The 14,304-nt window shown below is 56.6% G+C and overlaps 2 protein-coding genes across 2 annotated transcripts; one reads left to right on the top strand and one right to left on the bottom strand.

Annotated features, from left to right (window-relative positions):
• Window positions 1-158: 158 nt before the first annotated feature.
• C15H7orf26 (chromosome 15 C7orf26 homolog) lies at window positions 159-8,840 on the bottom strand. Its single transcript, XM_032197697.1, has 6 exons — window positions 8,548-8,840; window positions 8,037-8,258; window positions 6,609-6,774; window positions 4,272-4,799; window positions 1,632-1,671; window positions 159-358 (listed from the first exon to the last, which is right to left on the bottom strand). Exons 1-6 carry the CDS (start codon window positions 8,740-8,742, stop codon window positions 160-162), a joined length of 1,350 nt encoding a protein of 449 aa, XP_032053588.1. The 5' UTR covers window positions 8,743-8,840; the 3' UTR covers window position 159.
• A 2,112-nt stretch (window positions 8,841-10,952) lies between these two features.
• LOC116495388 (deoxyribonuclease-1-like) lies at window positions 10,953-13,445 on the top strand. The gene is made up of 8 exons (XM_032197811.1): window positions 10,953-11,099; window positions 11,484-11,572; window positions 11,710-11,793; window positions 11,890-12,005; window positions 12,417-12,529; window positions 12,943-13,097; window positions 13,174-13,270; window positions 13,392-13,445. Exons 1-8 carry the CDS (start codon window positions 10,953-10,955, stop codon window positions 13,443-13,445), a joined length of 855 nt encoding a protein of 284 aa, XP_032053702.1.
• Window positions 13,446-14,304: the final 859 nt, after the last annotated feature.

Genomic DNA, 14,304 nt, shown 5'->3' with positions numbered 1-14,304 from the left:
CCGTCTAGAGTCTGCTCTACGCCCCCAGGGCCGAGCCCGTGCGCAGGCATGGCCCAGCTTTCGGTCAAAGAGGGAAATGTGGGTCCCGAGACGTTTGGTTTCCTCCGTGAGGCTTCCCTCCAACGGAGGGAATCTGGCTACCTCCCGCCGCCGCGGCTCCTAGCGGATGGGCCGGTACGGGAACGTCATCCCCGGGAGGAAGGTTTGCACGGGGTGAGCCGGGAGCGCCGGGTGCGCAGGCAGCGCGGGGTGCGCGGGGTAACCCAGAGGAGGAGTGTGGATGTGAGGGTAAAATCCCGGCGGCAGAGCTCCGTGGGTTGGTTGCTGTACGGGACCTGAAATCACCAGCTGGAGCAGGCTGCGGAAGGAAATGCAGACAGGGGAGTTATCGGCAGGCTGGTGGAGGGGCTCTCCCCTGCCCACAAGGGCTCTGCAGACAATTCATCACCATGCAGCACTGCTTGCAGGCAAGAGGACACTGATTATGCTCTTTACAGCTTCCAGCAGATGCTTTTCTCTTTTTTTTCTTCCCTTTTTAAATCTGGGTGCACTTTGCAAAGAGGCACTGCTCAGTGACTGCCAGCTAGGAGGACTCCCTGGCAGGAGCAACACCAAGCTCTGGGGCCACCAACCCTACGGACAGACGCTCTGAGCTACCTGCCTGGGCACACAACAAACCTTCCAACCCCCCGACTTCGACTTCCACCTTCCTTCCCAAGCCCAGGGCAGTTTTTGCTGCTGGTCAGGATCCCGTGTGGAAAGCCCAGGTCTCCGTGCACCTCGTGCCTCAGCACTGGCCCTGCTCGCTCCCACTGGAGGAACTGGAAGGGGTGAGAGCTCACTGCACACCACGTTTCTGATCATGCAGAAATTCAGGTTTTGAGAGACCCGGTGGTTTCAACCACTGCTCATTTGTGGCCATATCAACGTTATTTACTTCTGCATTAGGAACTTGATCTACACGGGTGTTTAAAAACATAGAAACAAAAGCAGGAGCCACAGAGTGATGAAGATAAGTCTCTGTTCTCAGGTAGGTGTCTGCTGAGTATTTTTCCCCTTTAAAGTCCCTTTATAAGCCACTATACAATCCTTTTTGGCTCATTTTTACTTTGTGACTATTCCTCATTCAAGTGGGCCTCACTTTCTGCTGAAGGTGTTTTATTAAAAAACAAAAACAAACTGCTTCTAGCAGAAATGAGATCTGTCAGTTTCTCTAAAGGCAGCAATGCTGCTTTTGAGTAACATTCCTTTTTCTTTAACCCTCAGGTGTTAACAGAACATGAAACATCAGGTTGGGAGCAGCTTAGGCTCAGGTAAAATCAGTGCGGAGCTGGGGATGAGACAGGTCCCACACTGTAATTTCATTTTTCCTGTCCATTTGTTCTGACAGAGGCTGGGCAAGATCACCTATATGGTTAGAATCACTGAAGTCTCCTCAAGACCAGAGTCCAGCTTGCAAGGGGAAAATAAACCATGACCTTTATCCTCACTGAATAAAGTGTCTGAATCAAGGCCAACTTCCAGGAAGTGAACACAAATTTTTAGAGGAGTTTTTGTCTCAACAGCCCTCAAGTATGCATCTTGGAATATGTGTCACAACAAACACAGCTAGAGAAAGAAAGATCTCTTACTTGTTATGCGGTAGCCTGGAGCACACAGTTCTCAAGTCATCTGAAAGAGAACACAAGATGTAACAATGAGGGTAAAGCAGCAATTAGAGCAATTTTCCCCTCCACTCTCCTTTCTAAAGGAAGATTAGTGAAAAGGCTCCAGTGATCCACAGAGCCAGAATCCCATTCTCAAGCCAGTAACCTTCCTAGAAGAGATGTTTCTCCACCCATTTTTTTGCTGAGATCAGCTCAGCTTTTCACACTTCACCATCCACTGTAGGTTCTGCATTTAGCCCACGCGACCATGTGGCAAACACAACCTCGTTTCAGGGCAGACCAAGCATCAGTACAGGATGTGCAGCTGGCAAAACGCAGCCCTGCCCGGCTCCACACATCCTGACTGCGGCCGCTGCCGTTCCCAACGCAGAGCTGCTGCCAAGGGAGAGGACAGGCCCCAGCTCCCTGCGCTTACAGCCACCGCTTCCTCTGCCCCGAGACACCTGAGATGCTGCAGGCCTCCCAGCACAACAGAAGAGCTGACCATCAGCACAATATCCAAGCGATCTAGCCACAGGAACACAGCTCCATCAATAAGTAACTAAGTTAACGCGAGGTGTGACGCTGCTCAGTGAATGTGGCTTTCATGATGGCAAATGGATCAGGGCAAAGGCAAAACACATCAAAACGTACCCCAAAACCCTGAACTAACGGGTGTTTCAGCTGCAGCTTATACTGAACTACCTCTCCTTCCCCTTAGAAATACAATAAAACAAGCACTCAGGAAGTGCTGAGTGACTCGCTAGGGAGCAGCAGAGCTGAAAACAGCCATTTACTCCAAAGACTCCACTTTTCTGCCTTCTCTTACTACACCCAACATTACTCTCCAAAAGGTTAGGAAGAAGAACACTGAGATGTGACACGACAGCACCGCTTCAGCCAGGGCCAAAGCCTCAGGCACCTGCTTTGGCGGGGCTGCTCTCCATGGCTGGGAGCCTGTGCTAAACGTCCGGGCTCTCAGGGAACTCCAGGCTGTCTCACTGCACCAAGAAGCCACCGCCTGTTTTCAGCGCTGCTTCAAGAAAACGGTACGTCTGGGGGGCTCTGTGTGGTACTGAGGCACTTCCTTTTTTTTTTTTTTTTTTTTTTTGTCTCCACAGGTCTTTCAGAAAGAACCATTTCTGGAAACAGGAAGGACAGATGAAAGCCACGTTAGGCTTCTTCAGTAAGTTCAAGACAGACCATAATACAGCCTTATTACAGGAGAACTGAAGGCCCAGAAGCTCCACATAAAGTTTGTTTGCTTTTCTAATTTCTTGTCTAACGCATGTACCTCATGGTCTATCTGTTTCATGGTCTCTCCTCCAGCAGGCAAACTCGGAGAAGACGAAGTGCAAAGCAATGTAACGGTGCTTTTTAGCTAGCTACAAGCAATTCCTGGCCCCAGACTGTTTAGGAGGAACAGAGCTGTCCTGGAAAGTAACTTGCGGCAGCCAGGAGCAAGCTCTGCTCGTGCTCTCAGCCAGAGCAAGCAGCAGTCCCAAACACAGAGCCAACACTGCCTCATCGCCCTGCTGCAGCAGTGACATTTGACAGACACTCATACAGCACCACATGACTGGGCATCAGTCGAGGATTTCACACTGCTCAGGCTCACACCGCTCTGCTACACGCCTGTATCCAAACTAGACATTGCAGTCAGTCACAGGCTTCCAGCACAAGAAATGCTTTCAGTACTTTCTTCCTGCTGTACATACGATGATATACACATGACTCGACTTCCAGAGCTGGTTATGAGCTAGCCCAGACGGTTTTAACACGCAGAAATGCAAACTGAGCACACCTAACAGCACGCCTGGCCTTACGTATCCTAACAGTTCTCTGCTGCCTCTGGTTTTGGGCCAGAACTCTGCCCCAGGCAGCCCAGCACAGCGCTGCTGGAGGCCTGCACCGTGCAAGGCAACTCGGAGCAGGCTCCTCTGGCTCCTGGGCATCACCTTTCACGTTTCAAAGCAAGTTTGAAAAGCTGGCAAAAAAAGAAATCAGGCTTGTAGTGTGCACACTGGGACAGGTGCCGTGGTCCCACGTGACGCATCTGCCCTCCGCTCCCCAGTGGCTGCTCCTGGAATTGTTTCCCAAGGCAGGGAGAGTTGAGGAGAGGATGCAGGACCCTCGCAAACAGCCACAGCAAGCCCCAGGGCTCAGGCCAGCTGGGAGCCACTGCCGTTCCCAGCCAGGTAACTGCTGTTACATCTGACCTACTGAGGGTCAGAGCAGGCAGGGCGACCTCTCTCTCTGTGTTCTGGTACCAACTACACAGCTCACACTTGTGAACATGCTCAGTTTAGCCCCGAGCCAGACACCCAGATATATCCAGCATCCTGCACGCTAGGTAGAAGATCAATTCTCCAGCTCTGCAAGACAACAGACAGGTTAATTGCATCAATTATTTTTTTTTTTCCTTACTCCCCATCTTGTTATTCTTCTCGAACTATTTCCTGCACCACGCTCTAACATCGTTTCCTACGAGCAGCTGGCTGCTCCTGTGGCTAAGAATGTGTTGATCTTGGCTCCCTCCACCCCAAAACTCCCTACCATGACACCCATGTGTTGAAAGAAAAGAATCCAACACCAGGGGCTTTGGCAGCCCCCTCAACAACTTACCTCGAGTGCACAGGAGCGCTCCCGATGCCATGGCCACTTGCAAAGCCTGAGCCAGCCTGTCCAGGGCCAGTTCAATCTCTTTGGATGCATTGAGAGGGTTGAGTTCATCAGACAGCCTGTTGATTTCCTCAACAAGCGGAACCACGTGGTCAAAGGGTACCAGCCCCAGGCGCCCGTAGAGGTTCTTCTCTGTTAAGTGCCCCTGAAGCATCATAAGAACCTGCAGGACGGTTAGATGCAGTTTTGAATACAGCTGATGGCAATCTCCATCGTCCCCTTCAGCCGAGTCCGTGGCCATCTTGGTGTTGGGGTGTCCGTTTGAGAGAGAGGCTTTCTGCTTCCTTTTGTAAGCCAACGGGGCCTTCACGCACCAACGGATCAGCCCAGTCAGCGGGGTGAGCTCTAAAAACCCTATGGGCAGGTTGGCTGCAATAGGAGTGTTTAGGAAGGTGATCAGGATCAGGCGGGGGTCTTCGAAGATCCAGGAAACAATCAGCTCGAGCAGTTCTGAGGGAGGGATGAGATCATCTGCAGACAGGAAAGATACTGCTCAGTAAGCACAGCCTTGCACTGAAGCACGGGACAGCACTCTTACTAATCTCTCCCACACACATTTCCTGCAGTGTCACAATTACAGTTTCAGAACCTCCCCACGTCTGCTTTTTTTTGTGTTTGTTTAAAAAAGATGCTCTTTTGTCCCTGGGAGACACAACCACACTCCTGTCAACTTCAGCTTCTTCACCTACTTTGAAAACACCTCCAAATGCCAATGTTTAACCCCTTTCACAGCAAAGCTCTTTTTTTTTTTTTTTCTTTTTTCTTTTTTCTCCCACCTGTCATCTGCTCACTCTCTAAACTTGGTCTCCATTCATCCCTTGCCACAGGAAGCACAATGGGAGAGAAGACAAGAAAAACTCCTTGGCATTTCCTTCTCCTCACCCCAACGGTTCAGTTAATTCCCTTTCTGACTTACCTAAACAAGCTTGTCTTGTGTAAAAACTTAGAACAACAGTACCACACAATAGGTGAAGGATTTAAAGGTTACATAGCTTCAACTAAGAAGCGAAAGGTGGCCACGAGTTGAAGCTGGATTACAGACAACAGAAGCATTCATGGTGATTGCGCATCACCCTGTGACAGCGGCAGGATGCTGGACTGATTGATGTGCTCTCGGTGTAAGCTGACTCAACACTGAATTATCTCATCAGGTCTTGGCTGAAAATGACTTATAGGACAAATCATTTGAACTACCTAATTACTAATAAGCCCCAGGTCCCAAATTGGTACTTCCTAGCTTCTGAGACTTGTGGGTGTCATACAGGCTGCTGGTTGTGCAACCAAACCCTGTCCTCACAACGTGGTGGAGACTACTCTTTGAAAAATAAGCTTCCTTTTCTTTTATCACCTCAAATAAACAAAGGTAAAGGAAAAAAAAAACATACTTCCTGTAACTATTTTCTTTCTGATAGGTCTTTTAAAGCTGGATGAGACTTCACGTGGTTGCATAAAATAAAATACTGAGGAATAACCTACTGCAAGCTCTACCAAATAATAATTAAAAAAAAAAAGTCTAAGCCTGCACCTCTCTTTCACTAATGCCAAGCTGTTTATCTGGAGAAGACTGAAAAATACCTCCTTTATCCATAAAAGATAGCATTTGCTGTTTTTGGATGATACGTGATGTTGGCATTTAGTGTGTGGTTATCCTTGGCCTACCACAAGTTCTCTCTCTCACTGACTAAGCTAACTCAATCTTATTTTAGTCATATGAATGTTTCCAGTCTCTGAGCAGCATCAACATGAGATGGGGCATATCAACAGGTCAAGCGCACTCACACACTTGACGAGAGCACTGGAAGCAGGCTGTCAAATCTGTTTCTTACCACTGCTCAACAGAATCCCTTCTCCAGCCTGGGAGCATCCACAGTCTGTGTCTCCCCCTTTTTGGGAGGAACTCGGTTAAGAGCCAGGCCCAAGCCTACCTGCTGGATAGCACAACGAGGAGGAAAAGCTGCCCAGGTGGGTCAGGCTGCACTCCCAGCGCTGCTCAGTCAGCGAGGGCCCCCTGTCCTTTGCCCTGTGTGGAGGACGCTGCCCTTTGCGTCAGGCGTTGCTTGGCTGCTTCCCTATTACAGACTCTCCCTTCAGCCACCGAGGGGTTGCTTTGTCCTCACCCCAGTGACAGATGTCACATCCCCATCACACCCCTGAGCTGCTGCTGGTAGCAATTCTCTCCTAACGAGCGTCTTTACAATTTAAGTCATTAATTTGCTTGCAACAGTTAATCTGCATTGCATAATACCACACCTCCTTGTAAGACAGCCTGGAAATATTTACCTGAAGAGAGGTCGTAGAGAGCTGTGACCGCCGTAATGAACTGGCAGCAGAAGCGAGGGCTGGCACTGAAGATCTGTTTCAGCGTTTGGATGGAGCCCGGCACCAAGTTGCAGTAATCGTCCACCAAGGCTCGGGCCAGCCTCACGCAGTACACGGCGGGGGTTCGCTGCGGGGATGAGAGCAAACCGTGAGAGCAGCCCAGAGCAGAGCACGGGAGGTTCCACAGAGCTGATTTAGAGTCCACCTTGCCCAAACACTGTGCCCGCCCACGTCATCCTGCCACTTTGCTGTTGCCACGTTTGTGTTTCCACTTTCCCCAAAATGAAAGCGCTCTCGCTCAATCTCTGCATATAAAAGAACCACTCACAGACAGGAATAAAATTACTGTGTCAGGATATTAACATAGACGGTGACATTCCATGTTTACAATACCCATAACTTAAAAAATAAAACCTCTTATATCAACATTCTCACTTAGAAGAATTTTTTACTAGCTCAGCAACAACGTGCTGTAGTTTGACTGCTTCAGCAGCAGAACAGCTGGCTCAGTAACCTGCCAGTTACACCTGACATTTCTAATGTGGACAATTCTGTGCAACTTAAGAGCTGCATTCTTCAAAACAAACCAACCAACCCCTGTACCTGTCTCTGCTGCCCAGGGCACATCCCCTCCTCCTTCCCCACGGCCCAACAGACAGGAGGAACAAAGACACCACAGGAGCAGTAACAGCCTCCCCTCCAGCACCCTTCTCTCTCAGCAGTCTTTCTGCTCTTCCCCCTCTACAAACAGGCAACTTCTGCACCTCCCACGGAGGCAGCAGGAACACAGAGGCACTTCTGACAGTCTGCAGGGGGGAATATCAGCAGGGAAGGAGGGGACATCCTTCACAGGGGAATAACAGATCCCTGAGGTACTGCACCCACAGAAGACAGACACAGGCACTTCTGACACAAATCTCAAGAGGCAGATTTGCCTCTTTTGCCATGCCAGAACTTGCACATTGGGCGCAGCTTATCTCCTAAACTCCAGTCTGCTCCTTTATGCAATGTGACTATGATCTGCCCTTGTCCTCTTCCCAGCACTGCTCAAACCCTTCACTGCCCCTTCTGACTTGCTGGAGGGGAGGGGGATAAGTGCCACAGAAAATCAACGCTTTCACTGACAGTAAAAAAAAAAATAATAATTATTCAGCCAGTGCAGCACATAAACAGATCAGCAAAAGCTCTACCCTGTGCTGGAGCAAAGGAATGGACAGGAGCACAGACGTGGTGTGAATGTGGCCGCAGCAGGCAGCTGTTACTTCAGCTAACACTGCCACGGATGCGCTGCTGACTGCAGCCAGCTGCCACCAGCCGTTAGGTGGCACGAAGCGCACCCGCTGCCCGTGTGGCACGCTCCCTCCTGCCTTGTCCACACAGGAACCGCACCTGCAGCCAGAAGGCGGCACACTCCAGGACGGGAACCCTGCACACAGCCACCGCCATGGACACCAGTTTCCCCAGCAAAGCCATCCTGTTGTCATCCGCTTTGTTCCCTTGAGGGCTGAAGAGAGACGAGAAAATGAGCTGCCGAACCGAGTCCTTGGTCTGCTCCTGGAAATAATTGCACATGATCTCGAGGAGCTGGAGTTCCTGCAGCGAGTTCAGCCTCTGAAAGAAAACGAGAGCAAAGAGAAATACACCTGGGGCTCTTGGAGAAGGGGGAGCCGCTCTGGGGGAAAGCAGGATGAGGGAGGCCGAGAGCTGGGTTACAAACCCACCCCCCCAGGGCCCACCACACACCCCCAGCCCCCCCATGGGGGCATCCAAAACATCCCCACACCCACAGGCCCCGAGCACCCCCCCCATACACACACAGGGGGCAGCCTGCCCTGCACCGAGCCACCCCCGGAGGGGCGTTAAAACACCCCGAGCCCCTCAGCCGAGCCCCCGGGCCCACCTTGGGGGGGACGCCTCGCTCCTTGGGGACCTGGAAGAGGAACTCCTCCAGCAGCTCGGCCGGGCCCTTGTCGACCAGGGGGGGCAGCGGCGCGCTCTGCAGCTGGCTGCTGAAGTAGATGTCGAGGTGGTACAGCACCTCCTTGGCGGCGCTCAGCGCGTCCCGCCGCAGCAGAGAGTGACGGATGTCGCTCATGGCGGCCTGCCCGGCCCTATATGGCCCTGTATGGCCCTATATGGCCCGGTTCGGCCCGATATGGCCCGGTTCGGCCCGGTGCGGCCTGGCCTGGCTCGGCCCGGCCTCCCTCAGCGCAGAGCGCGGGCGGGCGCTACGGCTCCGCGCGGCGGCCAAAAAGAGGCCGAACGCGGCCGCCCTCTGCTGGCCCTGATATGGGGGGGGGGCACAATAATGCCGGCCCCCAAGGGGGGGGGGAGGCCCCGTGGGAGGGCGGCAGCTGCGGCTGGAGGCCGGCAGCGGGGCAAGGCCAACGGGCAGGGCAGGGCTGCGGGGGCGGTGACAGCCCCACAGCCGCCCGAGGGCCCCCCCAGAACAGCAGGGGACTCGGTGCCGTGCTGTCCCCCAAGTGTCACCTCAGCACCAGCCCTTGGGGACACCGCCACTGGGATGGGGACAACGCCACAGGGAGGGTTTGGGCATAGGGACCCATCATCATCATCATCACGCTCTCGCCTCGCTCCCTCGCCTCGTTTCGGGGCCCCCCCGGCTCCCCTCATCCTCGTGTCCCATGGGTGACGCTGCCCGCGGGGCTGTGGGGGGCTCGGAGCCCCGCTGCGGGTGCTGGATGGGCTCGGCCATGGCCTGCGTGCCCCATTCCAGCTCCTCGAACCATCGGGCGAGGGGTGGTGTGGGTGAAATAAAGGCGTTTTCAGACAAAGCCCAAAAGGCCATGCCCAATGTGGTCTTTCTCCTCCAGCAGGAGTGGTGAGAGCGGCCCCGTGCCCAGCACCTCACAGTTGGCACTGTCTGTGTGGGGTTTATTTACACCTCGCAGATGGCTCTCGGTGTTTTTATCGATTCAGACCTATTCTTGGCCTTTCGCTGGACCTGGGGCTGGAGATACCGGTGCTGGCACTGACTGAAAGAGCTGCTTTTTAATTTTCCACTGAACAGACCTTTGTTTCTGTGAAAAAAAATGCCATATAGAGCCTGAGGCCTTGCACACGTATTGGCTGGGCGACTCTTTGGCAAAGCGAGCGTGTTCCTCCCCATAAATGCAGGTGCAGCTCCTCCTTCCCTTTCCAGAGACCAAGGACGGCACCAAAGGTACGTCAGGCTCCCCGTCCCTCCCGAGGATCGCATCTCTGCAGTCACTTTCCGCAGCTCAGCTTATCTTTAGGTTATCTTTATGGGATGCTGCTCGGGGTCTGATCCCCGGTGCGGTTCATGAGCGTCACCCGAGCGTCTGCCTGCGCACCCATATGGGCACCTATGGGTGTCCGGGCATTGCCTGGGAGCCTATGGAGGTGGATGGGTGCCACAGGAACAGGGAGGACTGGCAGGGGTTTGGGCTGTCGGTGGCACTGCCAGGTTGTAGCATCACCAGGATTTGGGGCATTACAGATTTTAGCCTTTGCAGTTGTAGCAGGGATGGAAGTGGGCGAAGGGGAGAGCTTCTACTAGACCGGCTGCCCCAGCTGCGAACACAAGCCTGGGGCGCCCTGAAGCTGGCTGTATTTCCTGCTCTTATCAGCAGGCTCATTATCAGACACGGACACTGAGGGCAACGCTGGTCCCACCGGTGCTGGGTGCTCGGGGTGCGTGGGTTTGGCCAGGGTTCAGATCCCATCGTCCGGGCAGGATGTGGTAAAACATTACCCCGGGGAGCTCAGCGCCATGGGAAATGCTTCCCAAATGCCTTTCCCTGTGGGCTGGAGCAGCTCTGCTGCCTCGGAGCGAGGTTGGGGCAGTGGCGGTGCTTGGGGGCAGCAGCTGGCAGAGCAGTGTTGGGTGCGGGGGGACCCTTGCCAACCCCAGGGGAGAGCACTCCAGGTGTGGGAGGACACGTGCAGGGGTGCTGGGGGTGTCCAGCCCTTGCTGTGTCCCAGCACAGCTGCTGTGGGGTCTTTTGGGTGCCTGGTGCAGACCTGGGAGAGGCACAAGCCAAGGGACTTTGGTGTCCCCTCCCAGTGGGGTCACGGGGAGGGGAGGAAGCCCACGACCCCCTGTGTGATGGTGGCTGTGTGCACGCACACCTCAGCGACCCAAAGAGGGAAAAAGCTTGAGGCTGCAGCTGGGTGCTTGGAAGGGCTCCCAGTGGTTCGCTGGAAAATGGATGCCTCCCAGCAAAACCAGTAGGGCCACTGGGAATAGCCCAGCCACACTCGTCTGTGCCAAACTCCCCTCCCGGCCGGGCAGGCTGAGCTCACCCCTGCCCCTCACGCAGGATGGCGGCCTCGAAGCTGCTGCTGCCACTGCTGGCTGCAGCTCTGCTGCTGCACGGGGCCGCTGCGCTGAGGATCAGCGCGTTCAACATCAGGACGTTTGGGGACAGCAAGATGTCCAACCAGACCATCGCAGACTTCATCGTCTCTGTGAGTGCGAGGGGGAGAGGAGCCGTCGTGGCCACGCTCCAGTCCCGGGGATGCAGCTAGCCTGGGGCCGGCAGACACCGGCTTTCCGTAGATCCCTGTCCATGCTGCACCTCCCTGCGCCTCCGTCCCTCCACGCACACCCACCCTCACCCATTTTCCATGCCTCCACCCCCCCAGCCCACCTGCTCTTTCCCCACTCCTGTCTCCAGCCCGGGGCTGCCTCCATTCTCTCTGGCCCCAGGCGCTGCCCGCTGCCACCCAGGCCCCTCCGAGCAGCCCGTTTTGGGGTACAGGGGACAGCCTGGGGGGGGTATAGGGGGCAGCCCAGCCCAGGCACCCTTGGGTGCACACCGCGGGCGAGCAGCTCCGGGCTTGTGCCCCCAGATCCTGTTGGAGTACGACCTCACCGTGGTGCAGGAGGTGCGGGACACTGACCTGAGTTCCGTCAGGAAGCTGGTGGCCCAGCTCAACAGGTGACCCTGATGGTGCTGGGGCAGAGCCTGCGCTGCCTCTGGCTGCGCTGGGGCCACGCAGAGCCCCGTGGGCGCCGGCACAGTGGGAGCCTCCTCACACTCCCCACCTCCTCACCCTCCCCACGTCTCGCTCCCAGTGAGTCGCCGTACCCCTACAGCTTTCTGAACAGCATCCCCCTGGGGAGGAACAGCTACAAGGAGCAGTACGTCTATATCTACAGGTGAGGGCCAGCGGGAGGGGAGGAATGCCACCAGGTCTGGCTGCTGCCCCCTCCAGCGGCTCCCGAGGGGAGGTGAGCACCTCTGGGTCCCCCCAGGTCAGACATCCTCTCCGTGCTGGGAAGCTACTACTACGACGATGGCTGCGAGTCCTGCGGGACCGATGTCTTCAGCAGGGAGCCCTTCATCGTGAAGTTCTCCTCGCCTACAACACGTGAGCAGAGCTGGGCAGCCCCGGCACCGCTCCCCCCCAGTCCCTTTGGGGCTGCCTGCGCCTGGCACAGGGGCTCCACGGGGCTCATTCGTTGCTGTGCGGGTTTCTCCCACCCATGGGTGCCCCAGGGGCATGGGTGCCTGCTTAGCACGGCAGGCACTGCGTGCTGCTTCCCACCACGTGCCACCTCCTGTGTCCCATCTCCTGTCACCTCCCGTTGCCTGCCATCTCCCATCGCCTCTCATTTCCCACCTTGTGCCGCTGCCTCCGCCTCCCCAGGACATACTCCACCGCTCCCCTCTCTCTCCCACCCCCATCTCCTACCCCAAACCAAGGGAGCTTGCTAAAGGGACAGGAAAAAAGCTCAGGGGCTGTCCTGGCTGCGGGTGCTGACTGCTGCCTCTCCGGCAGAGCTGGCGGAGTTCGTGGCAGTGCCCCTGCACGCGGAGCCCAGCAGCGCGGTGGACGAGATCGATGCGCTCGCCGACGTCTACACGGACGTCATCAACAAGTGGGCGACCGATGTAAGCGGCACCGGGGAGCCCTGCTCCCCCCACGGGGCAGTGAGGTGGGCTGGGACACGGCTCCAGGGCTGTGGCACGTCCTGGCGGCCGTCCTTGGGTGGATGCATCCCGTGGGAGACCTCATGCACCCATCCGAGCGGGTGCCACCCGGCAGTGTCTGGGCAGGGAGAGGGGATGCAGCTCCCGGGTGGCCCCAATGCCCTTCCTGGGGGCTTTCCCCCCCCCACAGTGCAGAGAGCCAGGTGGGTCTTGCTGCCCTGCGTGATTTCGGGCAGCCCTTGCTGCCCCGTAATGGCCATGCTGCAAGGGCTTGGCTCCGGCCACTCTGAGCGCACAGCCCGGGGACGTTCGGCACAGCCTGGGGTGGGCAGGGCTCATCCGAGGGGCCACCCGTCCCTCATTCTGCCCCGCAGAACGTCCTCTTCCTGGGTGACTTCAACGCCGACTGCTCCTACGTGACCGAGGCAGAGTGGCCCTCCATCCGCCTGCGCAACCTCCAAGCCTGCGAGTGGCTCATCCCTGACAGCGCCGACACCACCGTCGGCAGCACCGACTGCGCCTACGACCGGTGGGTGCCGTGGCGGTGGGCGCGGGGGCACCAGGGGGGACACCAGCGGGTGCTGACCCCCACGGTGCCTCGGCAGCATCGTTGCCTGCGGCTCCGCGCTGCGCCAGGCTGTCGAACCCGGCTCCGCCGCCGTCAACAACTTCCAGCAGACTTTCCGCATCCAGAACAAGGATGTGAGTGAGGGGCCGGGGGAGCCGGGGGATCGGAGCAGAACGTTTGGGCCCCGGCTGGCCACGACGATAATACCAGGGCTGGAGAAGCAAAGCCACCTCTCTGCCTTCCCCCTGCACTCAGGCTTTGGCCGTCAGCGACCATTTCCCTGTGGAGGTGACACTGAAATCCCGCTGAGACGCGCGTGGTGGTCAGCAGGATGCCGCGACGCAGACGCGTGTCCCTCACCGCCAGGTTCAACGAAGCTTCCTGACTGCTCCATCTGCTGCACGCTGTCCCTGCAAGGAGACAGCCTCCCGGGGTCTCGTGGCTGTGGGGTGCTTTCATTAAATATTTGCTCTTTTCAGCCTGTGCTGCTCGCTCAGAGGGCAGCTGGGTGCTGCGAGTGCCCTCTGTGCGCGCACGCCCCGTGCCTGCGCCGTCCTGTGTGTGTGCTGCCGTGCACACGCACTCCCACACGCCTGCTGCACACCCTCGTGTGCAAACCCTCTTGTGCACGCTCCTCCATGTGCAATGCACACAACCCCACGCACACGTGCACCCCGTGCACCCCCAGTCTCCTTCACTCCATCCCCTGTGTGCACGCCTGCGTTCCCCCAGCTGGAAGTGCCCGTGCCCACCTACAAACACTCAAACCTCCCCCTCCTGGGTGCTGTGGGGCTGCCCCACACGTGTGCCCCCAGCCCCACACACGGGTGAGCCCTTGCCCCAGTCCCCTAGGGCTCATTTCCACGTTTCCACACCGAGTTTTGGGGGCACACCCCAGGGCATGAGGATGGTTGGCAAAGCAACCCCAGCTGGAGCATGGCGATGGGCTAGGTGGGTGCTTGGGGTGCTGAGCTGCTTCGCCCCCATCTCTCCAGCCCCCAGCCCGAGCTTGGTGTCCTCCCACAATGGGGCAACCCCGGCATGGGGAGGCTGCAGCCGGGAAGGTCCCCGGGACCTGGAGCCTCCCTGCTGCTGTCAAGAGCCCAGGAAATTTCCCTGCTGTGGGAAGAGCAGCTCCTGTCTGAGCAAGCAGCAAAGCAGGGTGTCG

The sequence above is a fragment of the Aythya fuligula genome, chromosome 15 (genome assembly GCF_009819795.1).
Source record: "Aythya fuligula isolate bAytFul2 chromosome 15, bAytFul2.pri, whole genome shotgun sequence".
Classification (NCBI taxonomy): Eukaryota; Metazoa; Chordata; class Aves; order Anseriformes; family Anatidae; genus Aythya; species Aythya fuligula.
Note: the sequence above shows the minus strand (reverse complement) of the source record. Positions and strands in the feature narration are given on the sequence as shown.

Bases quoted from the DNA above. Each gene is read 5' to 3' on its own strand.
- LOC116495388 (XM_032197811.1), top strand. From the start codon at position 10,953: ATGGCGGCCTCGAAGCTGCTGCTGCCACTGCTGGCTGCAGCTCTGCTG. The intron at 11,573-11,709 runs GTGACCCTGATG...TCTCGCTCCCAG, and splicing joins CTGGTGGCCCAGCTCAACAG to TGAGTCGCCGTACCCCTACA. The intron at 12,006-12,416 runs GTGAGCAGAGCT...CCTCTCCGGCAG, and splicing joins GTTCTCCTCGCCTACAACAC to AGCTGGCGGAGTTCGTGGCA.
- C15H7orf26 (XM_032197697.1), bottom strand. From the start codon at position 8,742: ATGAGCGACATCCGTCACTCTCTGCTGCGGCGGGACGCGCTGAGCGCC. The intron at 8,259-8,547 runs GTGGGCCCGGGG...GTTTTCTTTCAG, and splicing joins AGCGAGGCGTCCCCCCCAAG to AGGCTGAACTCGCTGCAGGA. The intron at 1,672-4,271 runs GTAAGTTGTTGA...GTTCTCTTTCAG, and splicing joins AGCGCTCCTGTGCACTCGAG to ATGACTTGAGAACTGTGTGC.